The 27,485-nt window shown below is 41.1% G+C and overlaps 1 protein-coding gene and 1 pseudogene across 1 annotated transcript; both read right to left on the bottom strand.

The window, feature by feature from the left end:
* On the bottom strand, positions 1 to 27,485 carry LOC137257651 (uncharacterized). Its single transcript, XM_067794993.1, has 4 exons — positions 27,185 to 27,485; positions 25,064 to 26,782; positions 3,995 to 4,291; positions 1 to 1,970 (listed from the first exon to the last, which is right to left on the bottom strand). Exons 1-4 carry the CDS (start codon positions 27,474 to 27,476, stop codon positions 271 to 273), a joined length of 4,008 nt encoding a protein of 1,335 aa, XP_067651094.1. The 5' UTR covers positions 27,477 to 27,485; the 3' UTR covers positions 1 to 270.
* LOC137257751 (protein wech-like) lies at positions 16,890 to 18,311 on the bottom strand (annotated as a pseudogene).

Genomic DNA, 27,485 nt, shown 5'->3' with positions numbered 1-27,485 from the left:
TTTCTTATACGTTTTGTCACGTCAATTTATTAATCGTAACATTCGTCACATTCAAATCTCAAGTCATCGATGATTTGTCATAGTTGTTAAAAACATTGAGTGTGTGAGTCAGTTAATATATAACATCACGTCAGCCACACTGTGACAAATACAATTCACACAATAGTCGGTAATATGTTCAAACAATAAGAGTAAACTCAAGAAGAAGTGTATTTTCAGAGTGCAATGTTCCTATGGTGCATCACATCATATCCCCCAGGTAAACTATATTTAATCTAAGTATGTAAATACCTTCACTTCAAATCGTGTACACACATACATACAACCACGCCCACCAACACACAGTCCCATTTGAAACTGGACACCATCCTGTGATGTCAGCATGTTTCTCACAAAGTGTCCTGACTCTGTCAGATGGATGACTCTGTGCAGTGAGTTGTCTGTCACCAGGATGTCCCCTGTACTGGTACTTGTAATACCACGTGGATCCATCAGTGGTGTGTCTTCTGTAGGTCTGTAGTTAAATATCACATGTCCCTCGGGGGTCAGACACACGACACAGTTGGTTCCACCGTCAGACACTAGGATGTTTCCTGTCCTCGTGGTACACAGGAAGTAGGGATACTTCAAAATGTCTCCGCCTCCGTTGTCAGGACAAACTGACTTCAACACGTGTCCCCACATATCCAGGATATCAACACTGACAGGCAACTGGGAACTTGCTGCTAGTGCTGATGCTGATGCTGTCAGAGACGTTATACCGCAGTACTGTTTCCTGGTTGTGATTGTCGACAGCAGCACCAGGTCAGGATTCACTTCAACTATTACAATATGTCTTGAATACGGAACAGTGACAGCCACGTGGTTGTGTTTCAGCCTTGTTATACCCCATGGTCTACTTCCCAGGCTGAGCTTGCTGTGACCTGGCAGACTGTTCCTGGTGTAGAAGGACTTTGCACTTTTGTTGTTGGAGTCTGTAACTACCACAGTGTCTGTACCATTCACATCTAACATAGTCACGTCAACGGGGTGTCCTAAAACTCTATCACCTGCCACTGTCACGGTAATAGTGTCCTGTAAGACTGGAGTAGCCTTCAAGCCAAGCACGTCATTGGTGTCCTGTGATACAGGACCAGCCTCCAGGTCCAGCACATCGTCAAACTGGACATGTATCTCACCTAGCTGGAGATCGTCGAGTGCTCTATTCAGCTTGTCCGTGTCCTGTCGAAATGTTATCCTGTCTATTCTTCCATTCTCCTTCACGTCTACGACTCCGACAGCCTCCACATCACCGGCCTCACATCCCTGATACATCTCATACACGTCCATGTCACACTCAGATTGTAGAGCCTGGTCTATCACCTCAGCTTGTTGTTGGTACATCTGTACTGACATCTCACCTGACTTTATGTCTGCCTTCAGTTGGCCAATGTGGCTGTCAGACATCTCTTTCAGTTCAGACAGAAGTTTCAGTTCCTTGACTTTGATCACCTCTGTTGCTGTGAGACTTGCCGACTTGATGTTTGATTGTATTTGTGAATAAACTGACATTTCTTCCTTGACCCTTGATTTTAATTTTGCAACATGTGTTTTCATGTGATGGTGTTTCTTTAACGAATTCTCTTTGTTCCTTCTGAGTTCACTTTTCATTGCAGGAATTTCTGACTCAATTTCAACGACCAAGTCACATTTCCTGTGATGGATGGTGCAGCATGTTTGACAAACAGCTGTTTTACAATCTTTGCACAGAAATTTAAGATTCTCGTCCTTGTGAACTTTACACATGACCTGTCTCTGGACCTTGATCTTTGTCTCTTCAGAGAAGTCAACTACGTCATGATGTCGGGTAGACGGGATTCGCTTGTGCATCCGTGTACATCGTTCACATAGTGCATCGTCACAAATAAAACACCAAGTTGTAGCTGGGTTTGTCTCCCCTTCCTCTTTACAATAACTACAATGAGCTGTATCTGAAACAACCATTCATTCATGTTGTGATATTAATGTCGTGACATCACCTTGTATTATAAGGTTTAGATGTAACACATCATATTCCTACTTCACCCAGGTTAGAAAATGTATCTGAAACACCGGAACACGTCTCAGTTTGAAACGTTAATATATATAAATTTGGAAGTCTCATCGGTTGTTGCACGGACCATAAATATAGTTTGTGCGATAGACCTTGGGTCGTGGCTCCTCTGACATCCTGTCTCTTGACAGCGAAACATGTCCAGTGTACATGTTCTTTTGTACAAACAACATCAACAACGGTTTTATAGGAGCCACACAATGCTAAATATCTTGAAAGGTCCTCACATGTTCCCATCATGTACATAGAGATTACTAGACGAGTGTCTCTCAGATACCATTTGTCTTACAATGACTTATTTCAAAACGTATTTAACAAGCGAAAGCGAGTTAAATGCGTTTGTTTTAAACAAGTCATTGTGAGATAAATGGTATCTGACAGACACGATCTGTTTCTTATACATCACAAGATCGCACCATTCTATGGTGGAATAGATTCAAATGTCATATTTCTCATCGTAGCTGCGCAAGAATACAGAGCATAGTTATGAATCAGTGACGTCACTTGGCTTCCTAATCACTACTCATCTCAAAGGTGATCCTCCACCAAAACTTTTCTTCCACATTGTCGCGTCATCAAGACAAAAATGATGATGCAACTAGATAAGATCACAGAAAATCAATTAAACACTCTAAGACGATGGTGTTACCATGTTAGTGTGGATGATTTTAATTTTTGAAAGCATAGCTCATTTGAGCGTGTGACGTCATCGTTACCGTTTCTTCAAGGGAAGATTTCTGTGCAGATTGGAGATCTGTAATTGTGTACTAGTTCACATTCAGTGTTATGCCATGTACCGGAGCAAAAAATACTGTGCGGAGTGTAATTAGGTGCAACCCGCGCGGTGTGCTTGAATGTGACATTGCTGAATTTACGTTAACCATTAATGGGGGACTGCTCTTCTTCACCGAAGTGCAGCCTTCTCTTTTTCCCAAGCCAGACACTGCCACTTGGAATGTTACGGTGTTGATTACATCCTGTATTGACTAGAAAGGACGTGTACCGCCATTTGCACTCATGAATCCTTGCAAACGTTCCATGTCGTACATTCTTTCAACGAGTGTGTTTTGGTTTTGATTGTCATAAATGCATATTGGAATCACATAGTAGCTCGGAGCGGGACGTGAATCTTTTCAGATCTTGTTTATGCAAGACGATACATATGACACTGTCGTATCTCTTCAGTAAAAATACCAGTGTTGCACATTATATGAAGGGAATCATGGGCTTTACCTCTAGCAGCGATTTTCACATAATTGTTTACACAGGTATCACTGATTGTTCGCGCCACTTAGAATTCATGACTAGAGTAAAAAATATAAATAAAAGGAATTAGAGTGAGTTTAGTTTTACGCAAAATTCCACTATATGGCGCTTCGCTCAGCAATATTCCATCTATATGGCGGTTCACTCAGCAATATCCCAGCTATATGGCGGCGGACTGTAAATAATCGAGCCTGGACCAGACAATCCAGTGATAACTGCATGAGCATCGATCTTGGAACCGATGACATGTGGTATCCAAGTCAGCGAGCTTGACCACCCGATCCCGTTAGTCGCCTCTTACGACATGCATAGTCGCCTTTTATAGCAAGCATGGGTTGCTAAGGGCCCATTGTACCCTGGGAACTTCACGGGTCAAAGAGTAACTAGATTCGTGTTATATATATTCTGCATGTGTTACTTTGCATAAAGACCTGTTTATGTTGCAATCGCGAAAATATTTGACCTTAGGTCTTCATCTTGGAGTAGCCAATCACAGGATTAGAAATCGATCTCACACCTATGTGTTATACTAGTTTTCTAACTTGAGTTTCCCACCCACTGGTGTGTAAGACAATCAAGTATTTTGTCACCTGATTACACACAACACATATATTAGTACGACCCACAAACATTCACCTTCAGATCCGGGACCAAACGAGTCCAACAGTCCCTGGATGACAAAGATAGGCTTGACGTCATCCGCCCACTCCTCCACGGGTCTCTCAGGATCAGACACTTTCGTCGTCTTGCTGCAGAATGGACACAGGAGAGACTTGGCACTGATGGCTTCTGGTCTGGTTTTGGTGTAGCTTACGACGCATTTCCGACAGAAGGTGTGATTACACACAAGTGTACAGGGCTTGTCAAATACCTCTGTACATATGGTGCATGTAAGGAAGTGTTCTGTCAACTTCTGGGAGGTCGTCATCACTACTACAAGGAAAAAGAACAGAAAACAGGCAAACACGAACATGCTGTCCACTATCGACTTTTCAAGCCATGATATTCATGATACCAGCACCGACCATGTTTGTAGTCCTGATTCACTGACGGGTCTAAAAGTACCAAAAACTATGACAAGTTAATCCGGCCCTTGAAATAATGATCGAATGAATCACTACTTTCAGATGTATGTGGATCCTATAATCAATGAGATACTGACGGGGTTTTAATTGGTTCGTCTGTATTGTGTGTATATTATGTGTTCATGTGGGGGGTCTCTCTATGTTTCTTGTCATCAATAACACAGAATAGCCGTTCTATGACTTATTTCGCATTCACACAAACACTCCTGTGTTTGAGAAAAGTTAGACGCTGGATATAGAACGAAGGTGTGACGGTGTGTTTCTTTGTTCTGTCCAACACGTAAACCTTCTCTTTTACCTGACGTTGATACTGCAACGGCTGCGCTACAACATAATGTTTATGGGTACTTGTATTATACGATTGTATTATGTTCATACAATCATACTCAGACTCTATTTATATCCTCCCTTTGTATCGTCGTTGTGATACGTTTGTACTGATTTCTGAACTTAGTTAATATTGGAATACTACTGTTTATTACAGCAAATTTGACGAATTCCCAGTTGACGTCTGAGCTTCATCTTTGGAATCAGAAGGTGACACTGACAATCAATCTGCTTTTGTATGAGGCTGTAATTGTATATATAACAGATTGGGTATGTTCTGGTTTCAAGAAGCGCCAGGGACCAGAGGCCTGTCTGTGAGCAGTTTGTCAATAGTGCTTGTCAGCTCGTCGTCACCAGCTCTACAACAAGAAATGTCTGCAACTATGACCCGTGTGCAGCGTCGATGACCTGACAGAGTTACATGACCAAATCGAAAGCTCGGGTTCTGCTGCACACATGTGTGGACAGAGATGCCGAATAATCTGATCATGTGGAAAACTGATGCTCATGTGGATACATGTAGTTATGGCCAGCAAAAGAGAGTTCGATTCTGACCAACAGCAGCGCTCAAACGCACCTCTTGATAACTTTGCATCGTAATCAGTACAATGCACGTCGTGTTTTTCAACTAAGGGTAAAAAGCACGCTCATGGCATAAAACCACTTCTCGGTAAAGAGCCGATTGTACTTCAGCAGAAAACCTTTAACTAGGCGCCACAACGGGTCACTTTGCAAGGATCTTCCGTTGCTCTGTAGTGGCCATCAGGAACCTTTGTCTGCGTTATCAACAAACTGGTCAGATCTCAGACAGGCCCCAGACAGGCATACCTCGGGTGACAACTGCGCAGAAAGACCGCTGCTTGAGGACATTACACCTTACAATCTGCTTTCTGGCGGTAACGTCATCAGCAGTCGTTTACCCAGTGACTCGAAGGACAGTGTCTAGGAGACACCAACGACCTATGGTGTCAGGGTCCACCGACCGTACCAAGGAACGCTGCCGACAGACAGATATCGTCGCTCAAGTTTTCCAGAATGTCATTCAAGTCAAGAAAGTCAGATCGGTACAATGGCCTGTGGGCCAGTTATTTTATGCAGACAGAATCCACCATTTGCAGTACAGAAAATGATTCAAGCCCTTGTCGAAGAATTGCGGCGTATCACAAGTGACGTCATCAGTATTCTAGCCAGAGATGGCCACACTCGCTATTAGAGACTTCTGTTCACGATTTGCTGTGTTTCTCGAATGGGTCCACTGGTAGTGAATTCTCTAGTCTGACCCGGTGTCGAGAATAACCTGTTCCGTAAGTTATCAGTCCTATTAAAAAACCAACGTTTGCATATGTCATTATTTCACAAGTTGCAGCTTGCAAACTTCGATTTCTGGTTGATGTTTTTAGTGAGATAATACGGAACGAGGAGAAAGTGTCTTTGTCCGTGAGTACATTTCTAGTATTTTGTGTTGTTGCAGATATGGACGACAGTCACTAATAATTGTACATACACACACAATGTGTACAGACATCAACATAGATCGGGATAGGCCTCAGTGTGGAAGTCCAGATGCTGATAAGAAGAAATGTTGAATGTAGATTTTTACATTGATGTGGTTACTCAAAATGAACCCCATTCATTGTCATTTCATTTCAATCTGTCCAGGAATACCTGTTGAGTTGTTTATTCCCAGTACGTAGTAGAGGAAAAGTTCACAAATACTCAGACACAGACAACACGGACCTACCTGAGGCAGTGAGCTTGCGTAACGAGGGACGGATGTGATATAACTTTGTGGAATTTGGACTTCGTTATCAACGTGCATTGTGCATTGTGTATATACAGTTTCGTAAAGAAAACATGTTCGAACAAACAAGGTTTGGATAATTTCGTCTATGTTATCTGTGTTACTATGATAAGTATGTTTTCTCTATCTCATATCCACCCATCCATCCACACACACACACACACAAACACACACACACACACGCACGCACGCGCGCACACACACACACACACACACACACATACATACATACATACAAACAAACAAAACAAAACAAAACAAAAAACAAGTTTTGTATGTCAGGTTCCGTAAATCCAAGTACGGTTGATACGAGTTCTGCAGTTTCGAATGTGGAATAATACGGATTCACACAGACGCAGCCTTGTCAACCCACTGTCAAACAAGTTCCATATGGAACAATAGTCGGGAAACAATAAACATACAAGTGACTTTTCAATAGTTACAAAAACATGCATTATCCGTTCTGTCCTGTCTACAGACGGGAACAAGTGTATCAACAGGGTGGATTGTTGTTGATTACCTGCTGCACCAGGTGCAGTCCTAGTTTTACATGCAACCCGGTCCCCAGTCATTTCGAGGGTACAATATATCACCAGCAGTCTGTAGTCGACTAAGCTGATAAGATGAAATTGCATCATGGATTGTTATCTCGCTTAGAGTGACGTTATGTAACATACACCAGCATGTATTTGCAGTTGTCGTAGCGTTAATATTGTTGATTCTGACATAAATCACCATGCCTATAGCTAGCGTCTTGGCTATCTACGCTTGACAATGTTTTCTTCTCTGACTTTTTATTCAGATTTCTATTGTCATGACAATAACAGGATGTACTGTAATACCTGACACAATTTGTAAATGTGTTACACTTTAAGTTGCCAGTTGCGTCGATGGTGGGAGCATCATACCGTCATCATACAAGACTGACCCTCTGATCTTACCACTTCAAACTATGAGCGGGATCATGCCTCACTGCGATAATAAACAGTAATGTTTCAGTTGCAGCGAACGTAGGAAGTTTACAGTTTCATACGGTGACGGCTGCCTGCTATAGCTACCACATGCAAAGAAAATACCTGATGAAGCCACTTGTAATTGTCCGTGACGCTGATGAGCTACAGATTGACTCACTCAGCAGTTAGTGAGACGGAAGGTGTGATTACACACAAGTGTACAGGGCTTGTCAAACACGGTGCATGACATGGAGAGTCCTGTCAACTTCTGGGAGGTCGCCATCTCTCCTACCAAGATACAGCAGGCACGGCATTAAACATAGTATCCACTACAGAAACTACCGTCAGGACACCGACCATATTTGTAGTTCTGATTTACGGACAGGCCTAAAACTTCAGAAAGGCATGCCAAGTTAATCCTGTGCTTGAAATGATGAACGAACAGAAAGATAATATCAGATATATGTAGATGTTATACTCAATAACAGATAACATTGATATATGTGTTTGAACTGGGCCGTCTGTATTGTGTGTATACGATGTGTGCGTGAGAGTGTCGGTCTGTCTTTCTGGTCATTAGTAAAACATAGGCCATCCATTCCATCACTTATTTGACGTTATACAAAAACATCCTGTATTTTAGAAGCTGGATATACGATGAAGGGAAGTGACCGTCTGTTGTTTTTTACTGGTCATCTTGTAAATTCCCCCTTTTACCTGACGTTGATACTGACGTTGAACAACGATACAAATATATAGGTATTATAAACTGGTGAATTCAGTTTGATATCATTCTATGTGAACCTGACAAGAGATAGGAGTCAAGTTTCTTCCCAATACATAACAGTACACAATTTCACAAATACTCAGCAACAGACAACTCGGACCTACCTGAGGCAGCCAGCAGGCGTAACAAGGGGCGAGTGTGGGGTGAGATATACTTTTTGTGGAATTTGGACTTCGTTATCAACGGGAAAACGCGTATCATGCCCTGTGCGTCCTCTACGCTTAGATGAGGTCAAGAAAACTGATTTGGTTTTTGAGACTGGGACGGGTGATACGAGTTCTGCTGATTCGAATAAGTAAGCTGATAACATGACATTGTTATCTCACTCACTGTGTGCGTTAAACAATACACGACCAGCATGCAATTGCTGGTTGGCATTGGATGTCGGACGTGATGGCGTATCGCAGTGTTTTACTGTACGTATCACATGCAATGCCTTTCCTTAATCAACCTGAACCTTATATCAATAATTGGTATTAGTTCGGTGAAGGTTAACAAACGGTAACGTTGAAATGGTTGTATGCACCAACACGCATAGAAATGCCTCGAGAAACTATACATAACGCCAATTCACAGTGTCCATCCAGTCATACTGATGAGCTACAGACTGACCCACTCAGCAATTAATCTACTTCTTTGCAAATACAGTATACACTGGTTATAATGTCACCGTATGTCCAGAAGAAATATGGCATTATATCCAGCGTGGCATTATAACCGGTTAGGACAGGTAGAGGCCATGTGCAGTCAACAAGGTAACTGAGCTGATATCTCCTGGAATGAATCTTGGATGACGGGACAATCACAGCGACTAGGGGCTGCAGGTGACTTGTTCTTCATGGTGGCAAAAAATGCCTTGTCAGAAGTGTTATATACTTCATAAATGACAGGAAATGATAACATAATTAAGGGCTGACTGTATATGTATCTCAGTGCAGTATAAACAGGAAAATCACTGTCTACACCATGCACTGTAATGTTTCTTATCTTTATCTGTTGTTGTAACAAGCATCTTTTTAAAGAAATATGACGTTTGAAAATGATAGAAACCCAGATCCCCCGAACTGTCTTTGAAGGAAGATGTTCATGAAATGAAGGGTAAAACTTCCCTCAGCCTTTCTCGAATTCATCTCATCTAATAAGGGTATTCAACACGTACCTTCACCAAATAGTTACAATGATTATATATATATTATGCTGGCCTTGTTTAACAGTACACCTATACTTTTACGTCTTTTCATATATAGGGAGGAAAGCATCGCAACAACCCCCATTTTTATCACAGCAATTTTTATAAAAAATATTGACCATACCGTGGAAACGTATTGACAAGTCAGTTTAACTTAGTGTCAAATATAAACTCAAAACGAGGGTACATTTGCAGTTTTATCACAAGAGCCCAACAGCTGAATTGCGTCATTTGTCCTACCACGTATCAGTAACAAAGCACAGTGTCTGGTGTGACGTCAGCCAACTGTTCAGACATTTCTCACCCTCTTCCTCATTGATTGTATTAGGAGTTACATTTGACGTTGAGGAATATTGTCCCGTTCCTGATTGAGATTTTGGGCCAGTATATACCTCTCTGGGGTATTTTAAAAACCCATAATGTCCTAAATACACTCCTTGAGATTTAAATTTGCATGCAAACAAACTGGACATGTTCTGCAAAGAAGGGCATGTATAAAATTTGTCAGGAATGCATTTGGTGCGCAAAGAACTGTTTGCAGTATAGACTAAAAGGAAATGATACTCGTGTTCAAGATCATCATCACACATGTCGTATAGCCTGTGATGTCTAGGTTATTTGCTTATCTACGTGTTTCAACATTTAACTGATGGGGACCACAACGAAACTGTGTAAGAGCAATGCGAAAGTTTACTAATGTTAATAACATTAACATGGTTCCAAAGAAAGATTACATTAACAAGACAATATGAAGCAGTTTAAGAATTTGGTGACAGCGATTTGTTCAGTAGAATGGTCATAGGGCCTAGAGTACAATTATCTGAAGCATATACACACAGACACACAGACACACAGACACACACACACACACATATATATATATATATATACATATATATATATATATATACATATATATATATATATATATCTGTGTGTGTGTGTGTGTCTGTGTGTCTGTGTGGGTGATCTTAAAAGAAAATCATGTTTCAGGAATACTGCAACGGGTTCACGGGTGTTTACCTTTTCGTAATTTGACAAGTTTATCATTGTATACATATGTTTAACTTGATACGGATATAGCAACTTCAGTTGTGAACTGGAATACTTTGAGCAAGCGAACAAGACATGAAATTCACCGGTTGCTCTAATCATAACGATTTGTACAAATGATATCAGCATTTTCAACATGTTCACTCTTCCTTGCAATATTTACTTTAAAATCAAGTTGAGATAATCTTAATTTACATAGTACTCGTTGGAGGTTCTTATCTTCAACGTATTTTATATAGCATTCTGGCTGTACAGATGATGTATCCAAAGTCTTGAAATGCTCTAGATTTGTTGAGCTTGAGAATCCACCACGCCATGCTTGAGCATATATATCAATTAATCGCTGTTTCAGTCGATAAATAAACCATTCTCATTTCCAAGACTTTGGAGAACCATACAGGTGAGAATCCACAAGAAAATAGCAGACTTATTTCCGGTGCCCAATTTACCTTTCCATTGTCATCTACGTTTTTCAGCATTAAATAGGATTGGTGAGGATATCTGCATTCGTTCATTCGATGTAGTCTGACCCAGTATTTGACAGCTTTTACTTGTGTCCATATGTATAATGGGTATCGTCCAGATTCTCCCAGAATTGCCATAGCTTGTATCCATACCTTCTTTTAATTTGATTTCCCATACCTCAGACGCACAGATCAGTTTTAATTTAATTTTGCCGTCAAATATGTGAGAGGCAGACTCGAATGATATTGAAGAATATTGCATGAAGAGACTGCAGATGGGAATTCCAACTTTTCCAGCTTTAGGAGGAGAGACTCGGGCAGTTCTTTTCCCATTCCACTGATGATGAAAATAGAAGTCCAAGATATTTATAATATGTTGTACACTTCACAGGTTTATCTTGAAATGTCCATGATTTAGTTATGCCAGCATTTCTAAACACCATTATGTTTGTTTTCACTTCAAGTCCCGATTGTGACATACAAGGTGGATACACAATCAAATTGTCGTCGAAAACCTCTCATAGTATACGAAAAGGTCACAACGTCGTCTGCAAAGAAAAGAAGTCACAGATCTTCAGTAGCTGTTGATAATATTATACCATCGTTACAAGTAGAATACATTCCACTCACAAGTTCATTGATGAAGAAAATAAATAACAAGGGACTCAGAATAAATCCCTGTCTAACGCCTGTGTTTGTTGTAAATAATGGTATCTTGTCATTACTAATTTTACACATGATTTTACAGAGACCTACATATTATTGTATACTTTCCCATGGCACCCTTTTGACAGATACAGAAGTGTATTTCTTGGAACAAAATCGAAAGTTTTTTTCACGTCTATAAAGTTGCAGTAGAAACGACCTTTCGATCTTGAGGTAGATAGTGTTTGTCGAATACAGTCGAATACTTTTCACGAAACCCAGCTTGGGATTCGGAAGAAACTTAAGCTACTAATATACATTCTTTCCCATATCCCCACACCATATCCACATCGCATATTGTAATGCACTGATTTGTTTTACCATGGTTAGCATCTAACAATAATAAGATATAAAACTTTCTCGGTAGAGGAGAACAGTAACTGTTTATGCCAATACTTAATGCAACGTTTGTAAGCGTAAACATAATCAGGATATCTGTCACACTCACCCCGAACGATGTGATTAAGGGCAGATGTTTTGACACTAAGTAAATGTTTACAAGCCAAACTTTGAACTTTCCCGATTTGTAAACATATATCACAATCCAACACCTAAGACGTCAACCCGAATGGGTAGAGCTGGTAACACTTCTGAATAAAAAATCATGAATGAGATATCACCACGAATAGGTCTCACCTTTGATAATGACCCAATAATGGTAAATAATACTATCTACTATCTTAGATTGTAGAATGGAACTATTAAAATGTTTATGCCAGGACAAGCCTTGAGAAATAAAGAACTCTCAGATATTTATACCATGGGACACAATCTATACTCATACCATTCAAAAGAAAAAAAAAAGAAAGAAAGAAAAAATCCAAACACTTAAGAAAGCTTACCTCCATTTTAGAAATGGACAACATGGATTTATCTAATTTAACGGAAATATCATACTCAGTACAATGCTTTTCCAAAATATTATTACGCTTTTAATGGCCGTAGAATCGGAGAAGACAAACAACACGCCCTTCTCATTTAATACAGACCACAATCTTGCCCTGTTCACCAAAATCAAACGCTTTTGAAAAAAATGGTATCATTGATAACAATTATAGCGCCTCCAAAGAATACAGACCCAGGCTGTCCTCATCGTCACAAGAACAACGCTACGCTCACATATTACGCCAGCTCTCAGTTCTCTTCACTGGCTACGGATCCGCGAGAGGATTGAATTTAAACTGTTTTCCCTTGTTTATCAGACTATTAATACCATCGGCCCAGCTTACCCCCAGGACTTGATAACACTGTACGAAACGGAAAAATCTCTCCGCTCCAGTGATAAACTCTTGCTTGTTCTCCCTGTGTACAAAACTCAAAACCTTTGGCGCAAATTCACTTTCCCATGCGGCTGCCATTCTTTGGAACTCTCTACCATCTGATCTTAAAACCTTTCCATCACTCCCAGTCTTAATTCCAAGCTCAAAACTCATCTCTTCAAGAGATACCTTTGAAAGCCAAATTTCCTGTATATAGAACCTTTGTGTATGTTACGTGCTTAGAGCATGTCCCTTGGTGATGTGGATGAGGCGTCATATAAGTAGTTTTATTATTGTTATTATTACTAACTGACACATATAGTTAACTGAAGACGCTGACAAATGTAATCTCCCTTTGTATGAACAGGAACATTTATACCTACAGACCACTGAGGTTGAAAGTACCTATATAAAGAATGTTGACTAAAATAGTAAGATATGGAATAACATACGAAGAGTACTTAACGAATTCAGCAATAAGCTTATCATCCTCCGCAAATTTAGAATATATGAGTGCATCTGTTCCCACCATGATTTCATCGGCCGAGATTGGAGAGTCAAGAATAACAATGGCTTTACTATCACGAAACCTAGACTCATCACCACTCGTCATACCATCGCTAACTGGTGATCTACCAGTGGTCATATACATACTGCCAAAATAGTTATGTCACTCATGTAATGAAATATTGGGGGTAACTGCAACTGTGCATGAAAGACTTTTTAATATTTTTCCAAAACGCATTACCATTATAGAAATTAAATATATATCTCTCAAAGCTATATACATTTTATCTTGGTAAGCTCGCTTCTTATCCCTCGTAACAGAAGTGAATCTATTTTGTGCCCTTAAATTATCTTCAAGAATATCGTCAAGTCTGCATCACCTGTAAAGATTCAATAACCTCTATCTTGACAGACAGTCAACTGACAGACACTGAACGTAAAAGGTGAATTCGAGTAACACCTGCTGGTATAATGGAACAGTCCACTGTCTTAGTGAGTAGAGTAGGGTGACCCTGAAACAGGTGCGTTACTGAGAAGTAACATCTTCTCATCTCAAAAATGTTTTTATTGTCAATTACTATCGATTATTTGCCGCTCAAAAGTTTGATTGGTGATTTTATATATTTTTGTATTGAAACATGCTTCAAACTTTCAAAAGGCCTCGCCCATTCAAAACATTCTCACATCCACGAACACATTGACATAATGTGGCATTTTTCACATTCATTTAAAATGAATCTCAATTAAGTGTACTCATCATAGATCTTAATCTTGTTTCCTTTGTCCATATAAATAATACTTACGTTCACTGTTTTTTCTCACGTGGATGTAAGATTTAAATAATGCAATAGAGCAACTTCTAACAGCTAAGGGAATATTATTCCACATTTTAACTGCTGATGGAATAAATCATGACCTTAAGTCTTGTACATGGTTGGCTAACATTATTGGCGTTTCTGAACTCGAAACTTGTCCAGCCGTCTAGTGGGAATAAATCCTGAAGAAAAACCGGTGTTGTTTGTGTAGTGCTCAAGTAATTTTAGATGTCTCTTTGACGATGTTAAACCCAGATGTTTATGAAATTCTATATTGCATCAATCGCAATTCAAATTAATGTTTTTTCGACCATCTTTCAAAGTAAATAATATTGCTTCAGTTGTTTTTTGTGTTATTATTTGGACTCTTTCATTATAATATGTAGGTAACAAGTAGTAGTTTATCTGTTCACTGAACCGTAAATGTTTTTCTAAAGCGTCTGCGAACTGCCTGTCTGAGTAATGGGAGGACAGCGGTCATCTCGGTTGTTTGAGGAATCACAATTCTGAGCGTGCTGCACGGACTGGTCACGTAAAGGAAACTGACAAGTTAGCGGTAGAAGATCGCAATCTGATCGAGAGAAGATGGTGAAATGTTGACCTTCACTGAAGATATCTGGAAAAGCAATAATGTCCTTAACAACGCTTTTACCACAATGGCTTATGCACGTGAAGTCACCCAGCGTCGAGTCCACAACGACCAGTTTATTAAAGCACGCAGACTTACCAACTTACGACCAATTTGACTGAGAGTTTTTCCCCAGTGTTATATTGTTCTCAAGCCTACCTGTGATGTATATCATTAAACATCGGTTCACAGTTTTTAGTTTGTATGATTGAGTTCGCAGTTACACAAATTCGCATTTTGACATCAAAATAAAATACTGATTATAGAGTCTATTTTCAGTGTTATGTTGGGAATGTAAAGCTTCATTTTGTGTCACGACTATATATTATTTTTAATTGCAATGATCTTTTCCACTTTGAAACTTTCTCTCAAGACAAACATGAACTTCTTTGATGGTTAATCCCACATAAACGGGTATATTTTTGTCAGTTGAGATAATAGGGTTTAGTAATCTATCAGTGTATAATGTTCCAAACCACAGAAGATATTTTGCTATTTTACTTGTATTCTCAATAAAGTTATTCATCCACACTTCAAGTTCATTCCAAAATGTTTGTGTTTCTCCACATTCCAAAAAAACCTCATGGCAACTAGTGCCATTTAGCTCATTGCAAGTTATTGTTGAGTCACAGGTTTTTTTGACTGTTTTGAGTGATAGCTATTATGGGTTACATTTCGGATCACGGTAATAGTATTTTAGCGGCACGCCTTTTAACGTTTCGCTTTAGAATTATCTCCCCTTAAGCGCTCTTCTGCATATGAGTATGTGTTTTGAAGCTTCGATGCTTCGCTGGAATGCTCAAGAATCCGTGACTGTGTATAGATAAGGCTAGGTATTGTGTTGACGACACACCCACGGGCTTATACTCAGAGTAATACTGGAGAGGTGTCATCGCTCGGCCTATCTACATTTCTCTTCCTCTTCGTCAAGCCTGACCTACATCCAATATCTCTCGTTGTGAAAGATTTAGTACAACTGTTTCCCACAAGACTTTGGTGGGTTGATAATATATTTGTGACCCATTACTGTGGGTTTCACTCAGTTGCATTACACTAGAAACCTCTTTTGAGGATCTTTGTATCTTGCACTTTGGTCAATACATAGTATTGAATGTTTTAGACTTGTCAGTGTTATATTTTGCTGGTTCTGAGGGGATTTCTTATACCTTATGTTACGGCAAATTATTAACCGTAGCAGTATGTTCAATGGTTCAAGACAATTTATCTAAAAGGAAAAAGTGGCATGTAATAAAAAACAACAGAATGAAAAATATGGACTTCCCGGCATGAATCTGAACACACATCACTACACTAACTGAAACATTGTAAACATGAGATCCAACATATGTTGGCTTCTTACAAAACAAATGATGCAAGCACCCAAACCTGTGTGATAAGATTATCTTTGTGCTGCTGTATTTTCCTGTTTCTATTCTGTTGGATATAAGTTCATTAACGCTCCGTGCATCAATATTCGACCTGTATAGCATCTATCTGTTTACAACACACACAAGGAACAAAAACTGTGGTGAAACGTTCATTCGTTCGCTTCATTTCTCCCTTTGACCACCTGGCTGTCACGTCAATCCGGTGTACCTCTCCACTGCAATGACAGAGCACTATGTTCTGTACATCACAACATGTCACAATGCTGACAAAACAAATAATGTGCATGTGTGAAATCATGGTTAGATGCATGTGTATTAGTGATCGTATGGCCACAATGGCTGCTAAACAATGACTTCATCCACTGACTTGTTTGGTTGTTGTCCAAACCGATAATTTAAACATAATTTAAAAGTGCAGTGTTCCTGAAGTACATTACATCATATCCCTCCGTGTAAATATATTTCCTTGAAAGGGACACGTCCATTCTCTTACACCATGTAAATACCTTCACTAAATGTGATGTACACACGTACATACGACTACGACCACCAACGCACAGTCCCCGTGAATACCAGAAGTGGAACCTTCAGTCTCCTTTAGGTTTGTAGTTGAACACCACATCTCCCTCGGGGGTCAGACACACGACACACTTGCTTCCACCGTCAGAAACCAAGATATTTCCTGTCCTTGTGGTACAGAGGAAGTAGGGATACTCTAAAATGTCTCCACTTTCGTGGCCTGGACAAAATGACTTCAACTCGGGTCCCGACATATCCAGGATTTCAACACAGGGAGAGGATGAGGAACTTGCTGCTAGTGTTGAAGGTGTCAGAGACGTTATACTCCAGTACTTCTTGCTAGTTGTGATGATCGACAGCAGCACCAGGTCAGGGATCACTTCAGCTCTTACAACCTCTCTGGTATCCGGCACAGTGACAGCCACCTGGTTGTGTGCCAGCCTCGTTATACCATAGGATCTACCTTTCAGATTGAGCTTGCTGTGACCTGCCTGACTGTTCCTGGTGTAGAAGGACATTACACATTCATTGTCGGAGACTGTAACTACCACTGTCTCTGAACCATTCGCCTCTAAAACAGTCACGTCAAAGGGGATTCTATCTGCTACTGTCTTGTAACACAGTAACAGTAACACAATGGTGTCTTGTAACACAGGAGCAGCCTTCAGGACCAGCACATCGTCATACTGGACGTGTATGTCACCCAGACTGATATCTTCCAGTGCTCTACACACCTTGTCTACGTCCTGTCTGAATGTTATCTTGTCTATTCTTCCCTTCTCATTAGCGTCTACGGCTTCGACAGGCCTCACATCTCTTATACATCTCATTCACATCCATGTCACACTCAGATTGTAGAGCCTGGTCTGTTAGCTTAACCTGTTCTTGGTACACCTGTATTGATATCTCACCTGACTTTATGTCTGCCTTCAGTTGGCCAGTGTGTCTTTCTGACATCTCTTTCAGTTCAAATAGAAGTTTCCGTTCCTTGGCTTTGATCACCTCTATTGCTGTGAGATTTGCAGACTTGATGTTTGATTCTTTTTGTAAATAATGCGCTAGTTCTTCATCGACTTTGGAGTTTTGTTTTCCAACGTGTGTTTTCATCTTATTCTGTTTCGTTAACAAAGTCTCTTTAATCCGTCTCAGCCCGGTTTTCATCGCTGGAATCTCGGACTCAACCAAGTCACATTTCCTGTGATGGATTGTGCAGCATGTTTGACAAACAGTTCTTTTACAATCTTTGGAAATATATGTGATCCTTTCATCTTTGTGAAGGTTACACATGACCTTTCCCTTGACCTTAACCTTTGTCTCCCCACTAAGGTCAGCTAGGTCATGGTGTTGGCAAGAGAGAATTCTTTCGTGCATTCGTGTACATCGTTCACAGAGTGCGTCGTCACAAACAGAACACCAAGATGTAGCTGGAGTTGTGTCCCCTTCCTCCTTACAATAACTGTTGAAAACAACCATTCAGTCATGTTGCATAGGGCTAGACTTGACGCCTCATGATCCTACCTCGCTCAGGTGAGAAAATCTATCGGACACGTCTCAGCTTGAAACGTCACGTAAATAATTTTGGAATATTCCCGTCCGTTGTTGTAAGTGTCATGAATGTTGTTTGTGAGATAGACCTTGACTTATGTCACCTCTAACATGCTGTCTCTTGACAAAGCAACAGATGTTCACTGCATGTTTTTATTCTGCACCCACATTCCTTACAAACAACGTCGGCATTAGTTGTATATATCTGCAGATGGCCCACACATGTTCCTATTATGCACAATCAAGGGACAATTAGAAATCACACGTATGTTAGTACAACCCATAAACACTCACATTTGGATCCGGAGCCAAACGAGTCCAACAGTCCCTGGATGACAAAGATAGGCTTGGCGTCATCCGCCCACTCCTCCACGGGTCTCTCAGGGTCAGAGACTTTCGTCATCTTCCTGCAGAATGGACACAGGAGAGACTTGGCACTGATGGCTTCTGGTCTGGTTTTGGTGTAGCTGACGACACATTTTCGACAGAAGGTGTGATTACACACAAGTGTACAGGGCGTGTCAAACAACTCTGTACATGTGGTGCATGTCAGGAAGTGTTCTGTCAACTTCTGGGAGGTCGCAATGTCCCTACAAAAACTCAAACCAAGCATAAGATACACATACTATCCACTATCCGCCACCCAACAATTGACTACCCACTACGCACTACCCTCTATCAAAGCCATGGCATTCACGACAACAACACGACTATATTTGCTGTGATTTACTAACAGGTCTAAACCTACATGGTTCTTTCAAGTGATCTCACTCTTGGAATAATGAACGAATCCCGTAAAGTAAAACATAATGATGAGAGAGCCTCAATAAACTCGGTGTGCCAAGTGGCAGCAATAGTTGTATACTCCTCAGGGAGTTGAGTGCGTGGATATGTGCGCTATATAAATATCCTATACCATACCGTAATTTCAGATTAATGCAGATCCTATCAACAATGAGAGGTAACATTCGAAGACCGGTTTGTATTGGTCCATTTGTATTGTATGATGCGGGGTTGTTGCAGGGGTGCGCACCTCTCTTCTCTTCCCCAAACCAGTAAGAACACGCGTTATGGATGCGTTGCTGTGATAAAAATAATCTTAAACTACTTACATCGTTCATAGTATTGTGCTATAGTTTAAAAAAAATCATTAAGAGTATGTATCGTAGCTAACGGAACTGTGCTGTCTAATGAGAAGTTATTAATAGGAATTATGCGATTCTTGGTGAGAGATTTAAATACACACACATGTGTTTATTGTCAAAACGGCTCTCGCTGGTCCACCGGAGTGTTTTTTTCTGATGATCTTATGGGCTTTTTGTGATGATTGTTGTCAAAACGGTTTTAAGAAATGTAATAATAAATCACTTAGAGTTTCAAATCAATAACATTATCTCTGTATAACTAATCAACTGTAATCCTTAACACTGGGTGTATATTTCACATCTCTGGGAATATTTTTTTACAAACCTTTTTGGGGGTCATTTATATATTTTTCAGCAAATAAAATCAACATTCCCCTTGGGGTATGACAGCAAGGTTACACGAATGTTCATTTTGAGAAGTATTTTATAGTAATTTTGGAGTTTCTGTTTTTGGATTTAATGTAGCTTGCCTTTCTTAAGAATAAATTTTATTTGTACATTCAATAAACAAATCAGATTTGTAATTATTAAACCCTTGTTCAGAAATATAAATGGAAACCTATGTTGAACCTGTGGTGATAATTACGTCAGAATATGTCTTTAATAAATGTTTTCTCCTTCTTTTGGGTATATCTAAGAGGTTTAATTCTGTTAACCAAATAGCAAAAACAGAAACAGCCAATACAACGTATGAGAACAGGGATGGAGTTATCGTTCCTGTTTGAAGTAGTTCTGATTGTCCTTCGCCAATGTGAAATCCTATGAGAGAAGCACGAGGGGCTGTTCGGCTTGTCCCGGAATAACCCGAGTTGGTGATGAATTCAGCTTTACAACACGACATGTTTGCAGTTATGAACTATGTTTAGCGTGTAGATCACCTGACAGTTACATGGCGACACCCGCTCATTACCATATGGAAAGTAGGAAGCGTTAAGCTCGGGTTCCGATCCATGTAAAATAATGTGGTTATGTGATTCCCCGCCAGAAGACTGTTAAGAGCGGCGGTGACACGCACTCACTCATGTTCCTCTAGAGTCAAAACTTGACATTTTTCGGCACTAACATTTAATATTTGAAGTATACCGATGAGAATGTGATGCGTGCACATTAAAGAAGGCGACCAGAGTCCGTCAGAGCTCCTGGAGACGACATTCGAACGCTGACCCTCAAGACTGAGGAATATGTGTCGGAATACTCACATACTTGTGTACAGACTGATCGAGACTTGCATGTGGTTAACACGGGTCATGAACCGTATGCTTCCTTCTCCATGTGGTTCCAGTTATCAAGGGTCGTACTTGGGGACTATTTAAGAATAGGCTCTGTCACTGGCAAGAATAAACGTTGTTGTTCACGGACAGCTTGGATGCTGCCATAATAACAATCACTCGTTTATCCGGTCTACATTTGACTATATACAGACTACCGTCATCAACATGTGGCTGGAAAACCGAGTGCTGCGTTGACCATCAAGTAGGCACACACATATATTGAGGGGTTTTAAAAAGGTTTTGAGTCAGAAATACTTCTGTGCATGCTAACAATTACTGTATGATATTGAACAATGGTTTATATCATTCACATAAAGATAATGCTGGTACTGGGTGTTGTAGGGTGTCAGGGAGGGATAGTACCTTTAGCAGGGGGTCCTTTTCGGGGCTGCTCGTCTGCCATTGGTCTTCACCTATCACCCAGCTCTCACCTGTGACTCCTAGACGCTGTCACAACGGTTTTGGCGGGCCGGGTAGCCGACGGGTCTGAAACCCCAGGTGATCTTGGCTTGGGCCGTGTCAGCCCTACTGCATGTGAAGGCTGACACCGACAGAAGGAGAGGAAAATCATCTGTGAATCCAACCGTTGTGAAAGCGGTGTTGTGGCGGCCACTTGAGCAGGGACGTGACAAAAATTGAAGTCCTGGTCATCCACTGGAGCCTGGCAGTCTCCCGTCGTGACGGTTTCCCGTGCCACTGGATCAAGCCTTCTCAGGCTGAGAGAGTGGGGCTATCCCTGTGCAACGATCTTCTCACTATAAACTCCTCACGCACAGGTCACTTATGCAACTCATCATCAAGATATCAAAACTGACATTGTACAATGGAGTGGTCTTGCCCTCCCTCCTATATGGTTGTGAGTCTTGGATACTGTACCGTAGAAACATCAAGAAGTTAGAGAACTTCACATGTGAGCTCTCCGTTCCATACGCGGAAGACGCTGGCAGGACCTCGGTACCAATCTTTAAGTCCTGGATCGTGCTCACTCCCCATGCACTGAGTCCTTGCTCATCAAGGCCCAACTTCGATGGTTGGGGCATGTCATCCGCATGGAGGAGAACCTCTTGCGGAGACGTTTGCTGTACGTTGAGCTTCTGGTAAGAGAAATCAAAGCCGACCAAAGAAGCGGTACAAAGCCAATCTCAATCACAGGGCAGTAAGCACAGCAACGGACTTCCAGGGCCCGTACAGTTCCAGACACTGCACCTCCAGCCTAGGGTTCACAGATGAGATGCAGAAACGTTACGGATCTTCGGATTCGGAGGACAACCACCAATGCTGGTATGCACATGTCGCTAGTTTTGTTCGTGATATCTAACCACACATACCCCTTTTGAAACTGCAAAAATGGATTAGCTTATACACACAGTGGTCCTAATGAGTTTACTCCTCTAGAGCCACACGGCAAAGTACATTGAAGAGCGAGTAATACTGGACTCAATACTCGTCCTCCTGTCCATCGATCTTCAATGTGCCCCTCATATACAGAAAATACTATACTATACACGGGACATAGTTTAGTATTGTCTATTTACAACACATGGGAACGGTCCAAGTGGTGATATACTATACAGGTTCTACTACACTACAGTCCCTTTGATTCCATTTGAGACCGATGAATTACTCACCAACACAAAATCTAATAATTGCAACAAAACCAATTTTTGAACAGCCACATGAAATTGACATACCAACTCTGGTGATGTGTGTCATAATTTGGGACTCCCAAATAAAAAAGTTGTTTAACAAACGATCATCATTTTCTTGTCACCTTTCGCTATTTTGTACGAGGGGGCCTTTTGGTGGTAGAACAGCCAGGTGGGCAAGGTGCACGTGTGAAATTGACACGTGTGATTTGCACGGCAAACCAGACATTCGTGATTGCAGTACCTGAAACAATGAGATTATCACACGACGCTAAGTCAATTATTAGCAAAGTATTTAACTTGTTTAAAAACGAAGGTGAAAGGTGTAGGCCTCGATATGCTTTGGCCAAGTATCGTTTACGAATTGCACGTGCTGTTGGGATGAAGGAAGGGAAGTTGAAAAACTGTACCGATTCAAACGATGTGAGAAAGTCGATTCATTTCAACAACAGCTGGTTAGAAACGCCATTAAGTATCTATATAAACAAAATACCTTTGTCTCTCTGCGTATTCTGAAAAAGCATATGGAGACAAATCATTCTTGGGTCATTTCAAAATATCAGTTATGGATGTTGCTTCACAAATTTGTTTTCCGTTACAAAAAGGTAGGCTCAGAAAATAGACGTGCACAGTGCAAGAGGTCTCATATTGTTCGACTAAGAAACCAGTACTTACGCACAATTCGGAAGAAACGTACAGAGGATTACGAGTCTGTATATTTGGACGAAACATGGATAAATGCTTCCCATACCACAAGGACACAAAGGTTCGCTAGCTCCTTTTCAGAATCCCGTGCCAGAAAATTACCACTTGGCAAGGGAGAGCGACTGATTGTGCTCCATGCTGGTTGCAAGAGTCGGGGATTCCTACCTGGCTGCTCCCTAGTCTTCAAGGCAAAATCTAAAGACAACCAAGACTATCATACCGAAATGAACGGGATGGTTTTCTTAGGGTACAAAATCAATTGGTAGCAGCACTGTCCCCCAAAAGTCTGTCATGAATAACGCTCCATATCATGGCGTTCAAGTACCCAATACAAAGGTCCCAACATCTAACAGTAAGAAGGGGGACATAATAGAATGATTGCAACAAAAAGCAATATCGTATCCAGAAAATGCAACCAAACCTGTTCTGTATGACATCATAAAGTCAAATAAAAGCAGACCTGTCTTTAAGGTTGATGAGTACCTTACAGACCATGGTCATTCAGTTTTGCGATTGCCACCGTATCATTGCGATTTAAACCCAATAGAGCTCATTTGGGTATCATGAAATCGGATGCTGGTAGGCTAAATGTAATATTCAAACTTCGAGATGTACAGACTATTGTTCAACAGTCAATAGACAGAATCAAGCAGGGAACATGACAAAAGTGCGTTGAGAAAATTGATAAAGAAATAGAAAGACATTATTGGGAATAAAGTGGACTGGACCATGTCACCATCAAGCCAGTCGTCATCAGGGTAGACGCTGACGACAGCGATACCGATTCGGACAACAACGTTTTCTGAAAGTGGCAACACTGACTCCCATTGAACATCTCAAGTGGTAACCAGATAACGACTTTTGAGATGACCCCATCTTCACAACACACGCTTGTTGATTACCTGGCAGTTCTACCAGCAAGTGCCCCATCCCATTGTATTATGCAGTGATGTAAATGCAATGTACATACACATTCCTTTGAATGGCACCAAGACCATTGAACGGAGTCAACATAATATTTTATGGTTTTTTGTCTCGGCAAGAGGGATATACTTTGGCCTGGTCCCTGGGGTATAATCTGGTAGGAGTTATTCTGGGCTGCTACACCTAACAAAGCCCCTTCCTGATGTTCCCCGATGTTATTTTGCCTACAAACAGCCTAAAACCACAACAAAGTCAGTGTGATAAAATATTCATTCGTCAGATGTATTTGTTTGGCTCTTGATAAATATCTCATCATCACTTATCTCCCTACGGTCAATCAGTTGCCAAGTCAGTCAAATGCACCCTCTCCACAGCAAAGACAGAACTATATGTTCTTTGCATCACAACAAGTTGACAGAGCAATTCATATATCTAATGCCTGAAATAGTAGTTTACTGTATAGAATTGTCACAATGACTGCTAACTACAGACTTAATGCTTTGTACCGACAAGGGTAGTACTTTCCTAACTGTTTCCTACCCAATAAAATACGATCCCTCGTCCAACACTGATCTAACACACTCTGGGTGATTAAGACATCGCTGCGCCTAAGTGTAAGGGAAAAACAGTTTTCCGCACTAAAGTGAGACACATATTTTGGATTATCTACAAAGGCGGGCGGCTCCTAATTTGATCAAGCTACATTCATTAATCGTTTGGTAATTGTCAAAATACAAAGAGAGTAATTATCATTGGCTGAAAGATATTGGAATATTCTCACCTGAGAGAAAAATCAGTCTGATTATGAAGTTGGAGACGTCTGTGTCTCCAGCCAATGAACACCAGAGTAAACGTGATGTCAGATTTCTCAGAGTGCATTACACACAGACACCGCCCAGCAACATATAACTATGTCTCTATCACTCTCTTACAGCATGTAAATACCTTCACTACACCTGATGTACACACGTGCAGTCGACCACGCCCACCAACACGCAGTCCCCATGGATACTGGACACCATCCTGTGATGTCAGTATGTTTCTAACAAACTGTCCTGACTCTGTCAGATGGATGACTCTGTGTTGTGAGTTGTCTGTCACCAGGATGTCCCCTGTACTGGTGCTTGTAATACCACGTGGAATCTTCAGTGCTGTGTCTTCTGTAGGTCTGTAGTTGAACACCACATCTCCCTCGGGAGTCAGACACACGACACACTTGGTCCCACCATCAGACACCAGGATGTCCCCTGTACTGGTGCTTGTAATACCACGTGGAATCTTCAGTGCTGTGTCTTCTGTAGGTCTGTAGTTAAATATCACATGTCCCTCGGGGGTCAGACACACGACACACTTGGTTCCATTGTCAGACACTAGGATGTTTCCTGTCCTCGTGGTGCAGAGGAAGTAGGGATACCTTAAGATGCCTCCACCTTCGTGGTTTTGGCAAACTGACTTAAGCACGTGTCCCGACATATCCAGGATTTCAACACAGGGAGGGGATGAGGAACTTGCTGCTAGTGTAGAAGGTGTCAGAGACGTTATGCCCCAGTACTGTTTGCTGGTTGTGATAGTCGACAGAAGCACCAAGTCAGGATTCACTTCCACTATTACAATCTGTCTGGTGTACGGCACAGTGACAGCCACCTGGTCGTGTTTCAGTCTTGTTATACCCCATGGTCTACTTCCTAGACTGAGTTTGCTGTGACCTGCCTGACTGTTCCTGGTGTAGAAGGACTTTGCACTTTTGTTGTTGAAGTCTGTAACCATCACTGTGTCTGTACCATTCACATCTAACACAATCACGTCAAAGGGAATTCCTTTATCTCTATCACCTGCTACTGTCACGTTAATGGTGTCTTGTAACACAGGAGCAGCCTTCAGGTCCTGTACATCGTCATACTGGACATGTATTTCACCAAGATGGAGATCGTCGAGTGCTCTACTCAGCTTGTCTGTTTCCTGTCTAAATGTTATCTTGTCTATTCCTCCCTTCTCCTTCACGTCTATGACTCCGACAGCCTCCACATCACCGGCCTCACATCTCTGATACATCTCATACACATCCATGTCACACTCAGATTGTAGAGCCTGGTCTATAAACTCAACCTGTTGTTGGTACATCTGTATTGATATCTCACCTGACTTTATGTCTGCCTTCAGTTGGCCAAAGTGTCTTTCTGACATCTCTTCCAGTTCAAACAGAAGTTTCCGTTCCTTGGCTTTGATCACCTCTATTGCTGTGAGACTTGCAGACTTGATATTTGATTCTATTTGTAAATAATGCGCCAGTTCTTCGCGGACTTTGGAGTTTTGTTTTCCAATGTGTGTTTTCATCTCATTGTGCTTCTTTAACAAATGCTCTTTATTTTTTCTCAGCTCAATTTTCATTGCAGGAATCTCGGATTCAATTTCTACAACCAAGTCACATTTCCTGTGATGGATTGTGCAGCATGTTTGACAAACAGCTGTTTTACAATCTTTGCAAATATACTTGATCCTTTTATTTTTGTGAACGTTACACATAACGTTTCTCTTGACCTTTACCCTTGTCTCCCCATTAAGGTCAGCTACGTCATGGTGACGAGCAGATGGGATTCGTTGGTGCATCCGTGTACATCGTTCACACAGTGCGTCGTCACAAACATAACACCAAGATGTAGCTGGAGTTGTTTCCCCTTCCTCCTTACAATAGCTGCAGTTAGTTGTATCTGAAAACAACCATTTAATCATGTTGTGATATAAATTTCAATGTATTATAGTTCTAGATGGGACGCATCAAGATCATAAATCGCACAGGAGAGAAAATCTATCGAACACGTCTTAGCTTAGAATGTGATGGAAATATATTTGGAATATTGTTGTACGGGTCATGAATGTTGTTTGTGAGATAGACCTTGAGTTATGGCACCTCTGACATGCTGTCTCTTGACGGAGCAACACATATTATTTGCATGTGTTGATTCTGTACACACATTCCTTACAAACAACGTCTGCATCAGTTGTATATATATTTGGATGGTCCACACATGTTCCCATCATGTGAAATCAAGTATTCCGTTACCTGATTACAAATCACACGTATGTTAATTAGTACAATCCACAACACTCACCTTTAGATCCGGGGCCAAACGAGTCCAACAGTCCCTGGATGACAAAGATAGGCTTGACGTCATCCGCCCACTCCTCCACTGGTCTCTCAGGGTCAGACACTTTCGTCATCTTCCTGCAGAATGGACACTGGAGAGACTTGGCACTGGTGGCCTCTGGTCTAGTTTTGGTGTAACTGACGACACATTTCCGACAGAAGGTGTGATTACACACAAGTGTACAGGGCTTGTCAAATACCTCTGTACATATGGTGCATGTCAGGAAGTGTTCTGTCAACTTCTGGGAGGTCGCCATGTCCCTACA

This window comes from Haliotis asinina, chromosome 12 (assembly GCF_037392515.1).
Source record: "Haliotis asinina isolate JCU_RB_2024 chromosome 12, JCU_Hal_asi_v2, whole genome shotgun sequence".
Taxonomy (NCBI): domain Eukaryota; kingdom Metazoa; phylum Mollusca; class Gastropoda; order Lepetellida; family Haliotidae; genus Haliotis; species Haliotis asinina.
This window is presented reverse-complemented; position numbering and strand designations above follow the sequence as displayed.

Bases quoted from the DNA above. Each gene is read 5' to 3' on its own strand.
- LOC137257651 (XM_067794993.1), bottom strand. From the start codon at position 27,476: ATGGCGACCTCCCAGAAGTTGACAGAACACTTCCTGACATGCACCATA. The intron at 26,783-27,184 runs GTGAGTGTTGTG...GGTTGTTTTCAG, and splicing joins GTTTGGCCCCGGATCTAAAG to ATACAACTAACTGCAGCTAT. The intron at 1,971-3,994 runs GTGAATGTTTGT...TGGTTGTTTCAG, and splicing joins GTTTGGTCCCGGATCTGAAG to ATACAGCTCATTGTAGTTAT.